Source organism: Microcebus murinus, chromosome 25 (genome assembly GCF_040939455.1).
Source record: "Microcebus murinus isolate Inina chromosome 25, M.murinus_Inina_mat1.0, whole genome shotgun sequence".
Taxonomy (NCBI): Eukaryota; Metazoa; Chordata; class Mammalia; order Primates; family Cheirogaleidae; genus Microcebus; species Microcebus murinus.
The window spans coordinates 11702633-11726097 of record NC_134128.1 but is presented as its reverse complement, the minus strand read 5'-3'; the positions used below and the strand labels follow the sequence as shown (position 1 = coordinate 11726097).

Sequence of the window (23465 nt, the reverse complement as noted above, 5' to 3'; positions counted from 1 at the left end):
TGTTTATCTACCTCCTTTATCTCTCTCTTCAGCTCTTTATTATTCCATAAAATGGGATGAGATAAAATGAGATAATAATATCTACAATACTATGCAGATGCTTGGTGTATATAAAGTTTAGGTATTTTGAGATTATTATTATTAGTTGTCACTATTTAGATAATATATCTGTAAAACCAAGTACATGCTTGGTTCATAGAAAGCTCTCTATAGAGTTGAACTTTTATTAGTTTAAGTGAAAGAGCAAAAGGACTGCATGGATTCTTCTAGTAGCTTATGTAAAACTTGATTCTAATCTATGTAAATCTTATGTAAAGCTTGATTATAATCTAAGTCATTTTTGAGAATTTTTACAAATAAAGAAATGCATTTTTGAAAAAGAGTGTTTTTGAACATAAACATGGAAATCTAATGGAACGATTTTGTTCTTCGCCAGGGTTTTGGAATGACATTAACTGTGGTTACCCAAATGCCTTCATCTGCCAGCGACATAACAGCAGCATCAATGCCACGGTGATGCCGACCACACCCTCAGTTCCATCGGGTTGTAAGGAAGGTTGGAAGTTTTACAATAACAAGGTACTAGGAGAATTAGTTGCCATCTCGGCATTGACCAATATGGAGAGTGACAATGTAAATCTTTCAGTTCAGAGCTCACCTTTGCTTACCCAGATTACTTTAGAAAATTTTGGGTCAGAATAGGTGAGGGTTCTTATGAAAAATTTTCTATGAAAATTGAGAGCATACTTGAGATATTATCCAAATAGTTATACCCTTTGTCCTCAGGTAGAATAAAATCTTGCAAGGAAACTTCGTGGATCATAAAACTCACTTAATTTTTAAAAATCTCGATTTGGTTGTGAGAAAATTTTATATTTAGCCATAATCTTCATGATTAATTTTAATTAATTTTAATTTTAATTTCCCTGCAGAAGAAACTTTATTATCTTTAGTTAACCCTTATGGCTTTTTCCTTTTTCCTTTCATCGCAGTGTTTCAAAATCTTTGGATTTGCCGAAGAAGAAAGAAAAAATTGGCAAGAGGCACGAAAAGCTTGCATGGGATTTGGAGGCAATCTGGTATCCATACAAAATGAAAAAGAGCAAGGTATGCAGGCCATTCTTTAATCAGTGGTGCATTGAAATATGTAATTTTGCCCATCAAATAGTAGCATATTGCTGATAGTAAATGATTTTTTGTTTTCTCTAGAGTAAAAACTAGGAATGGGTGGAAAAAAATCAAACACTGATTCAAAACGATTTTGTTCAATTGTAGGCACGATGCTGGGCTTTTTATATAAGGTCCCTTTCTGTTGTCAGAAAGACTCTATGAGACAGGTACTAGTATTTCCTTTTGTGAATGGGGAAATGGTGTTCAAAGAAACCTTGAGTCAAGAAGCTTCCCTGCTTAGCGGGTAGAGTTGGGAATCAAACCTAAGTCTGTCCAGTTTAAATTCTCCCCAAAGAGCCAAAGACGAGTACTTCTAAGAATAAGATAAAAATTGCCGATTTCCCATTTACTGCCTGCCCTTCTAGTCACTTGATCATATAACTTGTCATACAATAAAACTGATATTTTAAATATAAACTTTGAACAAATGGAGGAGAAATTTTTGCTAAACCATAAGGATTAGCCAGAGCTATGAAGGTGAAAAATTCTCCATATCTATATAGCAGATTGTAAAATTCATTATAGTGTTGTCAAAACAAAAGGTACTTAACCACTTTCGCATGGATTTTTGGGGGGCTGTCTTAACTGAGACAGGTATTAGGTTAAATTGTCACTTGTGCTTTAAGGAGGATGCTGAGCACCAAGTGCAGGAGATTCAGAATAAACTGATGAAAGGTTTGGGTACCACTGCAAGCAAATGATGATTGAAAGAGCCTCAGATTATACAGCTTGGAAAACAGAGACTGTGGGCTTTGGAGGATTATACTGTTTGGCCCCAGAAGGAAGACCTAGAACCAACAAGTGGCAGTTATAAGGAAACAGATCTAGGCTCAAAATTAGGAAACAGAACTGCTTTGTGTTAGAAATGAGGTTTCTAAAGAGCTGTGAAAATGCTTAAACTGGAAGATGCTCAGATGGATGCTATAGGGTCATATATATTGGCTGGCACATACCGTGTTTCCCTGAAAATAAGACAGGGTCTTATATTTATTTTTCCTCAAGAAGATACCCTAGGGCTTATTTTCAGGGGATGTGTTATTTTTTTTTAAGTACGGTACAACAATCTACATGTATTCAAATATAGTTAAGTCGTCTTCTTCTGGAACATCATCATAACTCTCCAAACCCCAAATTCCATCCTGAATTTCTTGCAACTCCATTTCCTTTAGAACCATTGGCCCCAGTCTCTGATGTGGAGCACTAGGGCTCTCATGGGGCAGATGAGAAGGGCTGCTTGTCTTCTTTACTGCTCTGCAATTAAATGCATGGGTTGTGCAGACACGCTATGTAGCCACACCTATCACTTGGTCTTATTTTCGGGGTAGGGCTTATATTGTGCAAATGCTTAGAAATCCTGCTAGGGCTTATTTTATGGGTAGGTCTTATTTTGGGGGAAACATGGTAGTATCAAAGGTGCTCCATTGTTGTTTGTTGTTTATGAGAAGGTTATAGGAGAGATGCGGACTAGATATTGCATAAGTTCTCTTTTCTGAGATTCTTAACTTCCAACATCATTTACTAAAAAAAAGAAATGATGTGTCTCAAAAAATACCAAAAAGAAAAAAAAAAGACACTAGAAATCTGCATGGTGCTCTACCAAATGTTTATTTTAGTCTATAGGTGCCGCCATTTGCTCACTTACAACACACCCTACAATAAATCAACCAGGCTTTCACCAAGGCCTTATGACAAGTTGAGCAACTTGCCAGACACTGAAAGAAAAGGGTCAAACCATAGGACACAATACAAGAATACAAAGTTCACATTTCTCTGTCTACCCCATTTGGGGCTTGGCTGCCCAGCAGACAAATACAATCATTGATTTCCTCTCTTAACCGCAAAGTGCTGATTCCTGGCATAACAGAATTGAACCTGGACGATAGAGATGTGCAGAAGGAAACAATTTTCAGATAAAATAACATTATTCCTGGCAAAACAAGCACACGTTGCTGAATTCTTATTGTGGTCCTTGGCAGCAAAGAAGTCAGCGCTGAATGTTGGCAGGTAGAGCGCTTCCATATTTCATTTCACGTTGGGGGACAAGTTCTCATCTTATTTAGGAAACAAAATAAAACCAAAATAAATATCTACCCATGTTCTTCTCTCTCTAAAAATGTCAAAAGAAAAGGTTTTTTGTTTTTTTTTTTTAGTTTTTAGTTAATTTAGAAATTAACTAAATTGCAAAAGAGAACTTATGCAATTTAGTTAATTGAGAAAAATGTGAACCTCTAAGCAAGGTGGTTGCTGCCTTTTCTACTCTACAGAAAGAGTAAGCGCGTAACCATGGCTGGTCCATGGAATTGCTTGTTCGTGAATGGACAAATGATTTTATCTCTATGGACTTCTCTTTTGCATTTTGTGTTAGTAACCACAAGTGCTCCGTCATTCCATTTCCTATTTAAGCATACATGTTTGCAGATTGTTGTTCTGTAGAATGGGTAGGTGATCATCTGCGTAGAAGTCAATGGCTGGGGCACTGTTGCTGGCCCCAGAAGGCAGATGGGCTAAGGAAAAGGGAGGGGCACATGGACAATTAAACTTTTCATTGGCTTTTAGATGTTTGCCACCATCCTCTCTGCCCCAGAGTTGACAGGAAGCAAGAAGCCATATCTGTTCAATATTGTCACCCAATGATGTAAGCACTTTAGCATCAAGATGGGCCCCTGGGTTCAAGCACACTCAACGCATAGCCACTGATCTCTAGTGGTTACTCAACCAGGAGGAGTCCCAGTTGGGTAACTCTTGGTTTGGCAACCCAAGGTGTTGATCATTTGATTAGCCTAATGCTTCTTGTATTGACAAAACAATTTTTGTTTTTCAGAACTTTTCTCATTTAAGAGCCTTTTCTTTTCCACGTTATTATAATCAGATTATCTTATTTATAGAAGCAGGACAGCGCTAGCCCATACAATGACTTTTTTATGAATAGAAAAATGTGCTGCGTATTTTTTATGAATAGAAAAAATGCACGATAGTGGGAAACAACCACCCAGATTGGGATACACAAAATGCACACTGGGGCTTGGTGTAGACTTCAGTCTTCTTTGGCTCTCTCGACCTGATGCCCTTGGGCAGGGTGCAGTTTGCACAACTATCTGCCGTGGCCTAGATAAAACCTAGACTTTTATTGTTGAGAAACTTTTCAAAGTCCAAGGCTCAAGCAATAACACGATGCTAAATTTAGAAATGTGTCTGTTTTCACGGTAAGTGCTTTTAAATAGCGATAAAGACATGAATCACATGCTCGGTATTTTGACATTAATCTATTTGAAATAGTTTTCACAGTAGGAGTATCAGCCCTCGAAGTTTAACATTATTTTGTGCAACTTTCTTTCAGCATTTCTTACCTATCATATGAAAGACTCCACTTTTAATACCTGGATCGGGCTGAATGATGTCAATTCAGAACACACGTTCCTTTGGACGGACGGGCGAGGAGTTCATTATACCAACTGGGGGAAAGGTTATCCTGGTGGAAGAAGAAGCAGTCTTTCTTACGAAGATGTAAATATCAGTTTCGGGTCACCTCTCTCTACACTATGTTTGCATAGAGCCATCATATTACTGATTCATCTTCTGCGAAAAATTTACAAGAATACTCCTTGGTCTGGTCCATTCTTCTAGATTTGAACTGTTTTAGACTGAGCCCACCTTCAGGGAAGGGATATCAATTGAGTTAAGAACTCTTTGGCTTAAGGATTAATCTTCTGTGAAAAATTTACAAGAGTACTTCTTGATCTGGTCCATTCTTCCAGATCTGAACTGTTTTAGACTGAGCCCACCTTCAGGGAAGGGATATCAATTGAGTTAAGAACTCTTTGGCTTGGGGATTAATCTTCTGTGAAAAATTTACAAGAGTACTTCTTGATCTGGTCCATTCTTCCAGATCTGAACTGTTTTAGACTGAGCCCACCTTCAGGGAAGGGATATCAATTGAGTTAAGAACTCTTTGGCTTGGGGATTAATCTTCTGTGAAAAATTTACAAGAGTACTCCTTGATCTGGTCCATTCTTCCAGGTTTGAACTGTTTTAGACTGAGCCCACCTTCAGGGAAGGGGTATCAATTGAGTTAAGAAGTCTTTGGCTTGGGGGAGTGGGAAGCCACTTGTTAGAAGTAGGGAAACCCAGTTCCATTGTGAGCTTAACTCGTAGTCAGGACCAACACTTGAAGTAAAATCTGTAATCTCGCCATCCAGGAAAAAAAAAAACAAAAAAAACAACACTTAATTTTTTTGTTGAGTTTACTCCTAGACTTTTTCATAGTGCACATAAACATATAAAGTTTCTATTTTACAAACATGAAATAAAAACACATATAAATGTTTCGTTACATTTTGGGGACTTGAAAAATGGAGAGGATTAAATACAGTTGGGGAAAGAGAATGGGAGAAAATTTCTTATATGTGTTCTGTGGTGGAAACATGCTTGTTTTGTAAAAGGTTTTCTAGAGTAGAGCAGAGACTCAGAGCCAGGATAACGTAGTGTGAAAATAGCTAAAAAGAGAGATGGGGATGAGTGGAGGAGAACTTTTGGAATGTAGGAGGGAGGGTGCCTGGTAGTTGAGGCTCATGGAACAAGGATGTTGGAGGGAGGAAAGTTGACAAAATGATGGTACCAGGAGTTTAGGCTGGGATTACCCATAGCTCAGAGGATGGGTCCAAGCCATGTTCACTCTACAGTGACACTTCACTTTTACCACTTTATTTATTCAGACAAATGCAGTTACTTCACTTTTTGTGATCTTTGTGTATTACTACTGGTGTATTATCACCAACTTAACATTTTCTTTAATTTCTAAGTATTTTAGGGTTTTACGGCTATCTGTTACTGATTTCTAATTTAATTCCATTGTGGTTCTTAGAGAATAGTTTGTATGGTTTCTATTTTTTTAAAAAATGTGTGAAGGTGTGTTTTATGGCCCAGAATGTAGTCTATCCTGGTGAATGTTCTGTGTGAGCTTGACAAGAATGTGTGTTTGATAAAGTTGTCTGTAGATATCAATGAGATCCATTCGATTGATGGTGCTGTTCAGTCAACCGTGTTTTTACTGATTTTTTTGGCTCTTGGATTTGTTCATTTCTGATTGATGTCTCCAATTCTAATTGTGGATTCATCTATTTTTTCTTGAAGTTCTATTAGTTTTTACCTTACATAGTTGGATGCTCTGTTGTTAGGTCCATATGCATTATGGATTATTATGTCTTCTTGGATAATTATTCTGTATATCATAATATAATGCTCTTCTTTATCGCTGATAACTTTCCTTGCTCTGCAATCTGCTCTCTCTGAAATTAATATAGTCAGTTTTCTTTTGATTGGTGTTATTGTGGTATATCTTTCTCCATCCCTTTACTTTTAATATGTGTATGTTTTTTACATTTAAAGTGAGTTTCTTGTACCAACATATGAGTCTCTGTCTTTCTATTGGTGTATCTAGACCAATAACATTTAAAATGATTATTGATATAGTTGAATTAATTAATATCTATCTTATTTGCTGTTGTTTATATTTATTGTTCTTTGTTTCATTTTTTGTCTTCCACTCTTTTTCTGCTTTCTCTGGTTTTACTCACACAGGTGCAGGTTTTATAACTTTTTGGGTTGACTGTTGGCTGATAGACTATCCTGTGGAATCTTGGAGTGGCAAGAACATTCACAACCACATGAATACACTATTTTCCTAGCCCTGGCTTTCTCCTCTATAAGATTATAAATAAGATATGAAACTCTCTAGCTATACTCACAATTAGCTCTGAATCTATAATAATACTTTCGTAAGTTAATTTAGCAATGAAAAATAGAGTTTGTGCCCATTTCTCTTTGATAACAGGATACCTACTTCTGGGTTTGGATAGTGAGAATTCGTATGGAGAGAATAGTGTATTTTCCTGGTTTCTTTGGTTTCTGAGTTTTGATAGCGATTAGTACAAGTTCTGATCTCAAGGTTTCTCAGTCCTATCTCCAACATTTATCTAAATCTGTTTGGTTTTTACTTCAGATAGCAAGAGTTCAAATGCAGAGGCTCTGCATGGAAGATGGGCACAGTTGGGTAGAAAGCAATGATGGATTGAATATACCATAAATTAGGACGATCTGAAAATTCGGAAGGCAAGGACAAGGAGAGATTTTTTTTTCTGCTGTGTTAATAAATTGCTTTAAACCATTGCTAATTCATACTTGTTTTCTTTTTCTTTCCCTGTAAATAAATAGGCTGACTGTGTGGTTATCATCGGAGGCAAATCAAATGAAGCAGGGAAGTGGATGGATGACACCTGTGACAGTAAGCGTGGCTACATATGCCACACACGTTCTGGTAAGTTCTACCAAACCCCACCTGCCTGGAAGAGCTGGATTTTTTTCATGTACTTTAAAAAAATATATCATTCCCTCGCACAGCAATAGGTTTGATTCTCACTTTAATGCCTGTGAGCCTGTGACAGGCAAAAAGGGTGATGTTTTCTATAATTTGTTCATGAGTCTGCCCCCTCCTTCATTAGCAAGCAATCCTGTGCAGATTAAACTTGATGTTGAAACTCTTCCTAATTTTGTTAGAAATCTGGAACATCTGCCTATGTAGGAGCCAAGGGAAAAAATCCCCCTGCATTCTCTAAAGGTTCACTGAAAATCACCAACAAGAGGTAGAGTAATAGGAGAAAAGGCATACAAACGTGTTTGGTCATAGTTTTGCGTGACACAGGAACCTTCAGAATGAAGACCCAAAGGTACAGGGAAGACTGTCCCTTTTTATACTTAGGTTCAACAAAGTACAGGCAGCTGTGTAGAAATATGATTGGACAAAAAGGGTCTGATCTAAACCAGCAAGGCCTGTCTGTCTAGATTCTTCTTGGCCTCTGTGTGCAGTAGCATCCTTTCTTCTGGGTGTGGGGCAGACCTTCTCTGGAATGGGGGAAATCTTAGGACCTACAGTCAAATAAGGTAGGTCAGATAATTTCTTTATGGCCAGTATTTATTTATTTATTTACTTAGAGACAGAGTCTTACTCTGTCGCCTGGGCTAGAGTGCCATGGCGTCAGCCTAGCTCACAGCAACCTCAAACTCCTGGGCTCAAGCCGTCCTCCTGCCTCAGCCTCCCGAGTAGCTGGGACTACAGGCATGCGCCACCATGCCCAGCTAATTTTTTCTATATATTTTTAGTTGGCCAATTAATTTCTTTCTATTTTTTTTTTAGTAGAGACAGGTTCTCACTCTCTTGCTCAGGCTGGTCTTAAACTCCTGACCTTGAGCAATCCTCCTGCCTCGGCCTCCCAGAGAGCTAGGATTACAGGTGTGAGCCACCGGGCCCGGCCTATGGCCAATTTTTACACAGAGGAGTGAGAGGGGAAGTTAGAGTGATATTTTTAGGTTTTATGGCTGGCTTTGGAAAAAAGGAGCCCTTGTGTCTATGAACTCCCGTAGGATAGAAGAATTCTAGTTTCTGTGTCCAGCCTTGGGGGAGAATGGGACCGAGAGACAGGGGGGCAGGAAAAGGTTGGAGAAAAACTTTTGCTTCTGAGACTACTTCTGAGGCTTTCATTTTTGGGTATTGTTTTCTGAATTCTAACACCTACCTGTACCTTTTTTTAAATGTCACAGTGGGAACACCTCAGTTCAACTCCCAATTTTTTTTTAATCATTGGCACAAAGCGTCATAGGAGCCTCATTATCTGCTCTGTATTTTCTGCCTTAAAAAATGTAGATATCTGATTTGAGAGTTGTTTTTTTTTCATCTTAGGAAGCTTGAATATGGTTAAGTGAAAATGACATGGAGCATGTGGATATTTACTGTGAATCAAGATGATGGTTGTACGCATTTTAGTTTCTAGTGCAACTGGAATAAAAATGTCTAGCTACATAGAAGGGTTAGAAATTTAAAAATGACATGACAATGGAGGGTGGGGAGCGTTGCTGTCATCTTGCCTACAGATCTTAGAGGATGAGTTTGAGTTGGAAGGTATGTGTTCTCCCAGACTTAATAGATTTTTCTATACTTTTGGGAGAATCAGAGAACTAATGTCAACTCACGTCAATGACTAAAAATCACAGAACATATTTTCGGCTAATTGATAAGAACTGCAGGAATTCAAGCCAGGTGCGGTGGCTCACGCCTGTAATCCTAGCACTCTGGGAGGCCGAGGAGGGCGGATTGTTTGAGCTCAGGAGTTTGAGACCAACCTGAGGAAGAGCAAGACCCTGTTTCTGCTAAAAAAAAAAAAAAAAAAAAAAGAAATTAATTGGCCAACTAAAAATATATAGAAAAAAATTAGCCAGGTATGGTGGCACATGCCTGTAGTCCCAGCTACTTGGGAAGCTGAGGCAGGAGGATTGCTTGAGCTCAAGAGTTTGAGGTTGCTGTGAGTTAAGCTGATGCCATGGCACTCTAGCCAGGGCAACAAGAGTGAGACTATGTCTACAAAAAAAAAAAAAAAAAAAAAGAACTGCAGGAATTCCAACCTTCTCCTACTCCAAAAGTTGTCCCAAGGTCATGTCACTTTCCTCTTTATACTGTACCCCACAGCATCAGAATCTTAGGCCACCCGTAATTCCAAAGCACACTGTCTGTACCTCTGTTCTTTAGGCCAAGGGAGGAAGCTCCTTCCAGAAGCTTATTTAAAATCTTCCTCTTTTAATAAACATAAATGATAGAATATTTTGCCAGTAGTTTGCAGAGTTTTTTTTCTTTTAAGAGATAGAGTCTTGGTCTGTCCCCTAGGCTGGAGTGCAGTGGCACGATCATAGCTCACTGCAGCCTTGAACTCCTGGGCTCAAGAGATCTTCCTCCCTCAATCTCCCAAGTATCCGGCCTGTAGGCATGTGCCACCACACTCAGCTAATTTGTTTATTTTTATTTTTTTAGAGATGGGGGTCTTGCTATGTTGCCCAGGCTGATCTCGAAATCCTGGGCTTAAGCAATCCTCCCGCCTTGGCTTCCCAAAGTGCTAGGATTACAGGTGTGAGCCACTGTACCTGGCATAGTTTGCAAATTTTTAATGACTTAAGGAAAGATTCACAATATTAAAGTTGAAAAAAAAACAGCACATAAATTTTTATGAGTTATAAATGATCAAAAAACAATAGCAACCCCTACCTCCTTAGAAAAAAAAGAATTAAAAAGACCCTATGGAGGAAATTTGTCAAAATGGGAATAGTAGTTATCTTCAGAGAGTGGGATTATAGAGACTTTAGTTCCTTCATTATAGATTTCTGCATTTTTTAAAACCTCCACAAATATACTGTGGTCTGATTGCCTAGAAATAATCTTTCAATATTTTCATTTTTTTCATATTATATTTTTAATGAATGTTTTTATAAATAAGGAAATTGAAAGAAGAGCTAAGTTTCCTAGTTGTATATACCCTTCCATGAAACTTTTTTTTTTTTTAGCTTTACCTCAAACCTCATTTGTCAACCAACGGCCCAAACATTTTTTAATGGCAATAAAATAAGCCCAGATCTCCCAAAGCTGGGAAATCGTGAGATTGTTCAATTCCAGACAGGCTGTAACGTTTTAAGGATCCTGGCTGGGGTCTCCGGGTTTATGACATTATGCCAACACAAGAGGGCAGCAACAGCAGGAGAGACGGGAGGATGCCCTCCCTCTTGGGTGAAATAAAGTGGATGGCAGTCACGATCAAAAGAAAGTTCGGCACTTCTGTAGCGTACGTAGAACAAGGCAGATGCTGAGTCAAGTTGCTATAAAGTAAAGCACTCTGGACAAATGGCCAAGACAAAAACTGATAGGCAAAGACAAACAACAGGCCAGATCTTACCCTCTGGCTCTTGTTTGCAGTCGTCTGCCCTATGGCATCAGCATCATGCAGAAACAAGTGCTTTGTTGGGATGTTGCCATGAAGTGGCCCAGAAGACTGGTCTTGACATTGACCAAGATGGAAAAATAAAAATTAGTAATGACACAATGATCAGTGTTCTTTAATTTGTGGCATTAAACTGTGACATTTTTCTCATCCAGATACTAGATTATATTGAATTTGCAATACTTTTTTTTTTAGTTGAGAAAGTTGATTGTATAATCTACCTCAGTCTTCTAAATACAATTTGGGAATTATTTAATTTAAATCAGACATACTGATTAAAAAAGAAAGCTTTGTTTTCTGGTGCGAATTGGCTTGTGAAAATATTTTTTAATGCCTGAAAGTTTGGATTTATGCTATCCTGATTATTTTTATGATGGACCTGCTATGGTAGTCATGTACCGAGGGTACTCAATCAATGTTTCTTGATCATGCTAATGAAAATAATCTTTTTACTTCTAGACCCATCCTTGCCTCATTCTCCGGCCACGGTTCCAACAGATGGCTTTATTAAATATGGTCAAAGCAGCTATTCGCTCATGAAATTTAAATTTCAGTGGCATGAGGCAGAGAACTATTGCAAGCTTCACACTTCCCTTCTTGCCAGTGTTCTGGATCCCTACAGTAATGCATTTGTGTGGATGCAAATGCAAACATTTAAGGAGCGTGTGTGGATTGCCCTGAACAGTAACTTGGTAAGACGCTGGAAACACGAGCAACTGGGCATAATTGCTAAATTGTGGTTGGATGTGATTCTCTTTCTGTTCGTCCTCTTGAACGCTTGTTATTTGTTAAGTAACAGTGCTGAGCAATGTGAATGATGTTGACATGAGTAAGGCCCAATCTTTCAAGAATCCAACACCTTCAGCGATCTGGCTAGCATGTGATGTGTGTCAGAAATCAAACTAAGAATTATCTAAGTGATATTAAGTCTCTTATTGCTTTTGACTATTAAAAATATATTCTGAATCTCAACAGTTTTCTGGATTCACTTATCTCTTTCCAGTGTCAGGATGACAACTATGCCATGGGAATGAAGAAAGCAACTCAAGGACATAGTTAGGGCCGGGCGCTGTGGCTCACGCCTGTAATCCTAGCTCTCTGGGAGGCCAAGGCGGGAGGATCGCTCAAGGTCAGGAGTTCGAAACCAGCCTGAGCAAGAGCGAGACCCCTGTCTCTACTAAAAATAGAAAGAAATCAATTGGCCAACGGAAAATATATAGAAAAAATTAGCCGGGCATGGTGGCGCATGCCTGTAGTCTCAGCTACTGGGGAGGCTGAGGCAGGAGGATCTCTTGAGCCCAGGAGTTTGAGGTTGTGTGAGCTAGGCTGAAGCTAGGGCACTCACTCTAGCCTGGGCAACAGAGTGAGACTCTGTCTCACAAAAAAAAAAAAAAAAAAAAGGACATATAGTTAGTGGCTGGTGATTGGGATATTTTTTATTTTTTGTGGCAAGCCACTCTAGAGTTATTTATTATAGGTTCTAAGGTGGTGAAGCTTCCACCCATGTGTGGGAAATATTTTGTTGCAGTCAGTTCCCTGAACAGAGAAAGAAAGGATGGCAGAGAATGGGGTGAGGCGAGGACCTAACAGTGGTGATAGAGTTGCCAAAATCTTCCTAAAATGAGTCTTCTCTGCTACCTTGTCAACTATCCACCTTCCCTTTATCTATCCATCCAGTCAACCAGAAAACTTTCTAGTAGGAGAAATAGGTATGACAGTGAGTAATTAAGAGATAATGCCAGAAATAGCAAATAGAAGTATAATATATAAAAAGAGTTAAAGGAAGAGAGAAAAGGGACCAGTTGGGCCAGGGGAGGAGGACCAAGAGAGTTTCTCGGAGAAAATAAAACTTTGCAGGTGTAGTCTAGGATGGCAGAACATAAAGAAAGAGTGTCAGGAAGAGAGAAAAAGACAGAAGGGGTTAAACTGGAAAATAGACCAGTGTCAGATTTTAGGGAGCTTCCAATGCCATGGTTTAGACACAGAAATTTACACTTTGTGCAATGAGTATTTTCTAAGTAGGGCAGTGAATATTTAAAAGTAAGTAGTTAAACAATGAGTTCTGTAATTAAACTTGGGCAAGGCATTTTTAAGTCTCCGTTGACTATGTTTTGAATAATGAAGTTGTTTGATAAATCATGCATTTTCCCCTCACAGACATGTTCTCAATTCTCTTATGAGTTCAAACTAGGCTTTTATTACTTTTTTTAAAGATTAAATGTTTTTCTACTATACCAATACTTATGACAAACAGTATTAGTATATTCCTCATGACTGTGGAGGTAATGATTATGCCAGCATTATTTGATTCAACACAGAAGAATACTACACAAATCTAACTTGAGATAACACATGCTTTTGATTTTGTCAATAGATCTTTGGTAATTGGCTTGGTAAATTACATAATGCAGTTAAAAGGGGGGATAATGGTTTGAATCTTTTAAAAATTTAATTATCTCTGCTTAGTGTTATATATCATCTGTTCTGCGGCATTACCTGTAAAATCTCTTTTAGATTGTTAAAAGGATACTATTGATAAATAATATTTTTTATATTATCAATTAGTTTGTATGTGACCATAAATTCAGTAAGAAACTAAGCGTGCAGGCTGGGCACGGTGGTTCACGTCTGTAATCCTAGCTCCCTGGGAGGATAGCTCAAGGTCAGGAGTTTGAAACCAGCCTGAGCAAGAGTGAGGCCCTGTCTCTACTAAAAATAGAAAGAAATTAATTGGCAACTAAAAATATATAGAAAAAAAGTAGCCGGACATGGTGGTACATGCCTGTAGTCCCAGCTACTGGGGAGGCTGAGGCAGGAGGATCGCTTGAGCCCAGGAGTTTGAGGTTGCTGTGAGCTAGGCTGAAGCTAGGGCACTCACTCTAGCCAGGGCAACAGAGTGAGACTCTGTCTCAAAAAAAAAAAAAAAGAAATTAAGTGTGCAAATGGAAGAAAGCAATCTGGTTTTATTTAAAAGATAACATCATGATTCATATTGTTGAAAACCCACCTAACTAGAAATCAAGAGAGCTAGGCTCCTATGTTCACTACCCATGTGACCTTAACTGTCATTTATCATTGGTGCTGTTTCTATAGCAGAGCAATGAGAAGACCAAAAGAGAGGAGTGTTTTTCTCAAGGGTTCATGAATTTAACAAAAATTACTTAATTTTTACTACACCTTCAACATTTATATAAAAGATATTTTATTTATTATGAAGATAAAACTTTTTTTTTTGCCCTGAAAGCCTGCAAAAAAGAGAATTTCATCCAATAAGATATAGATTTTTTTTTTTTTAAGTCAGTCTTTTTCAGAACAGCTTCCAAGGATGTATTCCTGGGATTCTCCAAACAATAATTATTTTTCAGGAAAGCTGCATTTACTGAATTTGAATTGATAGAAATGATTTAGGTTCCTTTTATTCTCAGATGTTCAAAATTCTTTGTCAAATCACAGTCTTAAATATGCTGTTTCTTCTTTGCTTGGTTCTTTTGGTATTTCCTAAGTGGGGCAGGGCTCCATGTTCATGGTGGTTTTTGTTCTTGCAGACCAACAATGAGTACGTGTGGACGGATAAATGGAGGGTGAGGTACACTAACTGGGGTGCCGATGAGCCCAAACTGAAATCAGCCTGCGTTTATATTGACCTTGACGGCTATTGGAAGACAGCATATTGCAATGAAAGTCTTTATTTTCTCTGCAAAAAATCAGATGGTAAATGAATATGCGAAAACCATTGGGGGGGGGTTGGAATTTTCTGATGAAGCTACTACACACTCCTATTGATATTACCAAATGTTGGGTAGCTAAGAATAAGATAAAATGTATTCCTTCACCTAACCAAAGACTGTCTTGGCTATAAACCGAGATATGTAGATCAAAATCATGGCAATAGAAAATTTTCTTTATTTCTGGGATTATTCTACTCTTTAATAAATCTCTGAATGTTTATTATTGAGGTTGTCTTCTGAATCTATGATAACAGATTCCCTGGGAAATTATGCTTAGTTTTGATGTTGACAACGTATCCATATCGAAAGAATTTTATCAGAATGCACATAGATTCACCAGAATCAGTGATATTATGGACACAGTTCTAGAATTCTAGCAATAGCATTTCATTATATCACAGGTGTCGTTAGTAGTTAAGAAGGGGTTATTTGGGGTAGAATCCCAGAAAAGGAAAAGAATGGCTTGAAAATTACAAATTGTTTTGAAGTGACTTTTCCAAACTTATCTTTCAACTTATCTGTAGGACTGTAGTCTTAATTATGAACGTGATTGATTGCTACAATCAATATGGTGATTCTAGTAAATAGAATGCTACAATATGGTGAATTCTAGTAAAATATATTTAAAATGAAAAAAATTTAATAAAGTAAAAGAAAACCCAATAATAACTACCATTTGGCACTGGTAGTTCCAAATGATAACAATTGGAAGTTATTTTTTTTCAATAATGATAGGTGATAAAATTTTCCTTCACCACTGAAATATTCTGCATACAGCAGAGACTTCTGGTTTTATTTTATTTCAAATATCTTTTTCTTAACAGAAATCCCTGCCACTGAGCCCCCACAACTGCCTGGGAGATGCCCGGAGTCAGCACACACAGCGTGGATTCCTTTCCATGGTCACTGCTACTATATCGAGTCCTCGTATACAAGGAACTGGGGCCAAGCTTCTCTGGAGTGTCTTCGAATGGGTAAGTATCGCATTTCCTAAAAGAAAATTTCACAGTCATCTCTTCTGGAGTCCTGTGACACTAATAACACGCTACATTAAAAACACAAGTAGTGTAAACATACATGTTTTTATTTTCATGATTCATTTTGTAACAGTATATGGTCAATATCATGTTCCCCAAATGTAATTTCTAACTTTCTAGCATCAATATTTTAGAGAGTTCAGGTAGAAAATGATCATTTGCTAAGCAAGTATTTCTTTCTTTCTGCCCTCGTGTTCTAAATCGTAAGGATCCTCTTTCTCAGTTATGCATAGTATTTGCATGTACTTGCATGTATATGTATTCGCATGTACATGTATATGTATGTATTTGCCTCTCATGATGGATGAGCTTAGACTTTACAAGGGAACTATTTTTTTTAACCACTAATAGAAAAGTATTTATATCTGGTTATTATATTCATGAAAAAAAAAACTAAACTAAAATAGGCATGACGAAAATATTCATGAAGATGAATGATTTTCCCCCTGAAATAAAAACTGTCCAATAAAAAGGGTACATGTAAGAGGCACTTAGTTAAATCCCACTAAATATTTTACCGAATTATTTTTACTAAGTTTTTCTTATGCCCTAACTCAGGGTTCTTCATCCAATGGTAGTGTGCTAGAATAAAAATCAGTCATTTCCGATGATGCTACTTGATGGCTGCTTTAGACTTTTATAGTTAAAAACAATTTTTTTTCATGTTACTTAGTATTTAAAAATTTTTTTGCAATAAAGATGTAGAAACTTTATTTTCAATTTTAGGTGACTGTATTTTCCAGTAAATAAAATGAATGATTCTTACTCTCATTCTCAAATAGGTAATAGATATTTCATAGTGACTAATGTCTATAAAATATACCTAATGATGGATTATGGAATAATGCAGTGAAAACAGGCATTAAAGGAATAACCTAGAACTCAGTGATACAGAAAACAGGCACATGGTTAAGTGCAGGTGGTCAAGGTTCAGAAAGCCTGGGTCATACCATGACTCTACCCTTTACTAGTGTCAGGATCTCTGCAAATTACTTATCCTCTGTGCTTTAGTTTCCTTATCTATAAAATGGGGTAACAGTAGTAGTACCCCATTATTAATGTAGTAGTACCTCAGTATCAATGAGGTGGTCGTAAAAATTTAATGAGATGATGCTTATAAAGTCCAAAGCAAAATGTTAGGCATGAAATTCTTAAACAAAGAGGTATTAGTTATTATTAAAAAGCTATAGATTTTTACTATAAGATCATCAGTTCATGAGTGGATTAATAAAATGTGCTATATGTATACCACGGAGTTCTACTCAGCCACAAAAAACAATGCTGATCTAGCACCTCTTGTATTATCCTGGGTGGAGCTGGAGCTCATTCTACTAAGTGAAGTGTCATAAGAATGGAGAAACAAGCACCACATGTACTCACCATCAGATTGGTATTAACTGATCAACGCCTAAGTGGACATATAGTCATAACATTCATCAAATGTCAGGCGGGGGGGGGGGGGGATGGGTATACACACAACCAATGGGTGCGGTGTGCACCGGCTGGCGGATGGACACTCTTGAAGCTCTGATTTGGGCGGGACAAAGGCAATATATGTAACCTAAACATTAATATCCCTGTAATATGCTGAAATTAAAAAGAAAAAAGAAAAAAAAAAGCAAGGAGAAGAAAAAACGAAACAAAACAAAAAAATCTAACACTGACACAATCTAATGTGGGTTGTCAATCTGGTCTTCTAGTTTCTTCTCCTTACCTAGAATGGTTCCATACGTTAACAACTCGTTACATACACCAACTCGTTATTAAATAGTCCTATAGTACATCATTCCACTGCCTGAAAAAACTAAGTGTTCTTTATCACTACATTGCCCTAAATACCAGTCTCCTTATTTCTGCAGGGAGACCTAACCCATGTCTTTTTTGGTGCATTGACCAGATTGGCACTATGCTCTGGCCAAACCAAGCCATCTCTGCTCCTGAAGAAGTTCTATGTTTCCCTCTCTGTCTTTCCTCTTACTACTTCTTCTTCCTAAAATTTTTTCTATACTTTTTTTTTTTAATTTTTTTATTTCGGCATATGATGGGGGTACAGGTTTTAAGGTTTCAATAAATGCCCTTTCCCCCTCCCCCCACAAGTCTGAGTCTCCAGCATGACCCTCCCCCAAACGGTGCACATCTCACTCATTATGTATGTATATGCCCACCCCCCCCTCCCCAATACCCAATTACTGTAGTTCCTATGTGTCCACTTAGGTGCTGCTCATTTAATACCAGTTTGCTGGTGAGATATGTGGTTCTTGTTTTTCCATTCTTGGGATACTTCTCTTAGTAGTATGGGTTCCAGCTGTAACCAGGAAAATATAAGATGTGCTATATCACCATTGTTTCTTAGAGCTGAATAGTACTCCATGGTAAATGAAGTCCTATGCTCCCCTCTATTTAAATTCTATTTCCTCTATCCTCCCTATTAGTTGCTTCATCTAAAGCGAATATTTGACTCGTCCATAGCATATTGCACTTAATTTCTCTTCTACGCCATCCCTTTGTACTCTCAACGTATGACTGGCCACCGAACCATAAATTTCTTAAGACATGTTCTATGTCCCATTCATCTTTGAATTTCCTGCAGGAACGAGTTCAGTGCTTGGATTCAAATGATGCCTTAAAAACCATATTTTTCAGAATGGAAACTACAATTCTGAAAAGAAACTGTCCACTCTTTGGATTTCTTCCCCATAAGTAGAGTTGATTGTTCTTGCTCTTACTATCAATATTGTTTACAAAAACATTTTCAGCTGCTTAAACGTACGTCCATTATATTTGTCCTTTTATACTTTTCAGGTGCTTCTCTGGTTTCCATCGAAAGTGCTGCTGAGTCTAGTTTTCTGTCCTATCAGGTTGAGCCACTGAAAAGTAAAACCAATTTTTGGATCGGATTGTTCAGAAATATTGAAGGTAATTTTTTTGAGGAACAATTATTTCATCACAGATATTTCAAAATGTTGTATGTAAAACAAGGTTTCATTTCCAGAAAGTCTTCCCTTACGTAATGATTAATTGGAGATGAGGTTGAAAATTCAAACTCATATTTTTATTTGAGATAAGAACTGAAAGTTTAAATGACTTTCATATCATGCTATTCTCAAAGTTGCTAATTAAAAAATATCTTCTGTAGCTAAGTTAGTTTAAGAAGCTTTAAAAAGCATTTTCTATTTTTTTTTTTTTTGGCAGGGGAGGCTAGAAAAAAAAGGCTAGGGAAAGATAAGTATAAATATTTATAATAATTATAAATAAATTTTCAATTAAATATATATAATAACCATATTCTTCCTGATTTCCTTTCTTATAATAGTCGTTATAGTCTTGCCTGTTAAAAGCCTGGTTTTAAATGACCATTGATTCTAGTGTAAAATAATAGGCTTAGAAATTTTACACAAATAAGCTGAACTTAAGTTTAAGATGGCTTATTGTTAACTTGCATTTTTATTGGTTTTATTTGATGACCAGGGATGTGGCTCTGGGTAAACAACAACCCAGTGTCCTTTGTCAACTGGAACACAGGAGACCCCTCTGGTGAACGAAATGATTGTGTAGTTTTGTATGCGTCTTCTGGGGTTTGGAACAATATTCACTGTTCTTCCTACAAAGGATATATTTGTAAAAGACCAAAGAGTAAGTAAGAGGTTTGTCACGTGGTACATGTGTCCCCTGGCCATCATTTCTTTCAACTACTAAGATATCAGGTGTGGAATTATAATGGGATTACAAGGGCCATTTGCAAGCTTTTGCCTTTTGTCGCTGAACAATCTGTCATGCCACGCTGATCCATTGCTGTCTGCAGCTCTGAATGAGCAAGAGACACTCTCTGTCTGCTTAGCTGACATAATGATTTTGGCTTTATCAATACATTTATAATGGGATGTTTATGCATATGGATTTGCCAAGCTATAAGCAGTTGGGAGAGCCTTTCTACAAAGCTTTGCCACATGAAGGGAAAAGTGGATAAAGTAATGACCAGCCCAAACCAGAAGAGGCCACGGTTCTGGGGAGGAATCTGAATTGGTTATGGAGCCGAGGTGAGAAGATTGATTGAGCCCGGGAGTTCAAGACCAGCCTGAGCGACATAGCGAGACCCCATCTTTAGAAAAAAATTTAAAGAATTAGCCATGTGTGGTTTGTGTGTGCCTATAGTCCCAGCTACTTGGAAGGCTAAGGCGGGAGGATCTCTTGAGCCCAGGAGTTCAAGGGTGGCAGTGAGCTATAATGATGCCATGGCACTCTGAAAAACAAAAAACAAACAACAAAAAATAATTGATCATGGACTGAGTCGTAGACTAATTCAGTCTCCTTCTGAGATTGAGTATGAGACCATGAAAAGGGAAGGGATTGGGGGAATTAATAGCGTTCAGTGCTCATGAGGACCCATGATCTGGACCGTAATGATATTGTGTCATCATTCTATCTCAACTAATATCCTTTCCAAGAAATAAAATTATTAATTAGGTAAGAGATTTAAATAAATGAATTAGATAAACTCACCCTGTTGTCCCAGGAAGTTCTATCATTTTTAAATAGTGCAGGTCTTTTGTCTTTTTTAAAAACTTTGTTCTAAGACACCACACCCCTTTCATGCAATCCTGGAGTCTTTACTTTTTATTCTAATACGGAACCCTTTAACACTTCAGTGGCCCAATTTCAAAGCCCTTACCCTAGAATGCTCTACTTATAGGTAGATTGGGTAGATTTTAAGGGTATCAGTGGCTCCAATGCGACTGGGAGAATCACATTTTCAGATCTTCTAATGTATTCAAATGTGTCATAAAGCTACAGGATGCTGCTGTAGCATAGATAGATAATAGGTAGACAGACAGATACATGGAGAAAGATAAAGATTTTTTTCTATTATATCATATTATATAATATCTTATCACCATAAATCAAAAATGGAGTATTCCATATATTTGTGGCCCAAATAATATTTACTATCTACCTGCAATTATTCTTAGCTTCTATAAATATTTAATTAATTATTTTTTTTTTTTACAAACAGTTGTTGATGCTGAACCTACTCATACATTAATTACAACAAAAGGTAAGACCGTGATGAAATTTCAAGTTCTGTGTTAATACTACATCAATGCAGTTTGTTTTAAAAGCCATCACAATCTCTTCCGGCTCCCCTGCACTCTCAGTCGACTTGCTTGGCCTTTGGATCCTTGTGTCATTCTCCTGCCTTGAATGATACTTTAGAAAAACAGGCTTTGGAGTCAGGTTGGTGTTTTTACCATAAGAAATTATTGAAGGCATATTTTTTTTTTTGCTCTGTTATGAAGAGTTGCCTTATGAGAACCCATGGAAGAAATTTCCTTCAAGAATCCCTGTGGGTTTTTCTTTCCTTAGCAAAGTTTTTCATTTTAATTTTTATAGACAACTTGAATTAGGTAACTGATCCTATTTCAATCACTTTTTTTTGGCTGCTAAAAACTCACAGTGAGATTCGTGGCTTAACTATAACTCCCTTATTAATCCCATGGATGCTGTTTGTTTACTAATTATACCTATGAGTTCAAATTTCCACTATGCTTATTTTCTATTTTTCCTAATTTTTTGACATGCTTTTAAGTATCACCATCATTATTATTACTATTCTATTTATCTTCCTATAATGTGTTTGTAAGCAGCCTTAGTTATTCTGAAGCAAGGTTTATGTAGTTTAAAAACTTTGGTGGACTAGCTCAATGCTACATAGACAGAGGTAGTATTTTTGCAACTGAATAATCATCTAAACATTCTTCATAATCCTCTATGTCATATGGATTCTTGTTTCCGGGTCTTGCATTTCTGTTTGACAAATGTCACTTGATAGACTATTCATGCATGTTAGTGTTTCCACAAGGAAAGTTGTATTGTTTTCCATAGCATTTGACTTTCTGTCTTCCTCCATATTTTCACTAATGATTTTATTTATTTCTAGCTGACTCAAGGAAGATGGATCCTGCCAAGCCCTCTTCCAACGTGGCAGGAGCAGTGGTTGTCGTGGTCCTTCTTATTTTAACGGGTGCTGGCCTCGCCGCCTATTTCTATTACAAGAGAAGACGTGTGCCCCTACCTCAAGAGGGTGCCTTTGAAAACACTCTGTATTTTAACAGTCAGCCAAGTTCAGGAACAAGTGATACGAAAGATCTCATGGGCAACATTGAACAGAATGAACACGCAATCCTCTAGTGCCACCCTGTGATCTTGATCGATTTGAATTTCATGAAATTGTAACTAAAATTTTAAATTCTTTAATTCAATGTGATTGTTTCCTTTAAAATGTGTACTGTATCGTTCTGGTCTGTCCTTTTCTTTTGCCTAATTGAAGAGATAATTGTTCATTTCCTAGCTGGCAAGACGTTTTTACAAAAGAGGGATAATAATGTTCATTACCACTCTTAAAGAAATAATAGTGAAATGCACATCATTACACTGCCAACATTTAAGTATCACCGATATATAGCTAGAGTCAATTTCATGCAGTAATCGTGAGAACTCTAGAAACAATCAGTGAAGCCTCTTGAAGTATTTTAAAGAGCTCCCAAAGGTAATGTTATCTATTAAAAACTGTATTTCAACAATTAGAAGAACATTTGAAAAATTAAGTGTAAATAACCTCCGGTAGTATAAAAATTTAGTCAGTTTTCTCTTTTACCAGTTGATTTCCATTTCAATTATTTAGAGTTGTATTCGTACACATGTAGCAGAGTAAGCCAGCCAAGAATCTTGTTTTCCCCAAGCAGAATTTTACAGGCTAAATACTGCAGATGTGTTCTTTGTCCTGTTATATGTATATCAAGAATACAAGGATGTGAAATAAAAAAATGTAAATTTGCATAACTGGATGTACTTAGATAATGTGAAATAAACATAGAAGACAAGGTCTATTTTTACTAGATTTGCATTTTGGTGATCTTGGTAAGTGTACATTTGCTTTTAAATGAGATTTATTTATCCATTCACTTTATACTTTAACTTTCTTCGTAGACAATATTATTTGTAAAGAAATCCTTTAAATTAAACTTCATCTATTTGGAAAAGATACATTGTTAAAACATTGTGTATAAAATGAATTTTTTTTACCATAATGACTTGTTCAGTTTTCCAAGATCTTCCCCTATAACATTGACTCAACTCAGAATCCAACAATCAAAGGCACTAATATTGGGAATTAGAACTCCAAATATTTTTTCCTCCTTTTAATGATTCCTTTTTGCTTAAAATTTTTGCCTTAGATAGAGCTTGAGGTATGTTGTGAAATGTTTTAGAGCTTTTACATTGTACACAGGGACCCCACTGTACTGCCAGCCCATCTTTTTACTGTCTTATGGGATTGCCATAGGCAGGGGTTCTTTACCCAGGACCCCTGGCCAGGACTCTCTGGATGGCATTAAGGGGTCTTTGATAGGACTCCGAATTGCACGCAAAATGTTGTGTTGATTTGTGTTTGTGCCTTTTTTTCTGGGAAGAAAATAGCTATATTTTCACGAAATTCCACCATTCAAAAAAGATTAAGAATCAACATATTGGTTAAGGGGTAGGATGGAGTGTCCAATACCCCAGTTTAGAAAGAAATAGAAAGTGAGAAGTGAGCAGTTGTGGGAAAGGCTGCTGAGCACACACAACTCCCTTCTATGCCTCAGATAATAGAAAACGAATTGCTTTTCATTTTCTTGGCAAGAACAAAGCATGTTCTATTTGCAGAAGTTCCGATGGAAACA

General features: G+C 37.2%; 1 protein-coding gene across 1 annotated transcript in view; it reads left to right on the top strand.

The window, feature by feature from the left end:
- The window catches only part of MRC1 (mannose receptor C-type 1), an 85260-nt gene extending 62474 nt beyond the window's left edge, over positions 1-22786 (top strand). The window contains exons 20-30 of the mRNA XM_020284087.2: positions 437-579; positions 993-1107; positions 4508-4674; positions 7381-7483; positions 11442-11674; positions 14528-14693; positions 15535-15684; positions 18550-18663; positions 19216-19380; positions 20759-20800; positions 21683-22786. Coding sequence (XP_020139676.2) covers positions 437-579; positions 993-1107; positions 4508-4674; positions 7381-7483; positions 11442-11674; positions 14528-14693; positions 15535-15684; positions 18550-18663; positions 19216-19380; positions 20759-20800; positions 21683-21933 — 1649 coding nt within the window. The 3' untranslated portion in view covers positions 21934-22786. The remainder of the gene's footprint in view (positions 1-436; positions 580-992; positions 1108-4507; positions 4675-7380; positions 7484-11441; positions 11675-14527; positions 14694-15534; positions 15685-18549; positions 18664-19215; positions 19381-20758; positions 20801-21682) is intronic.
- The last annotated feature ends 679 nt before the right edge of the window (positions 22787-23465 follow it).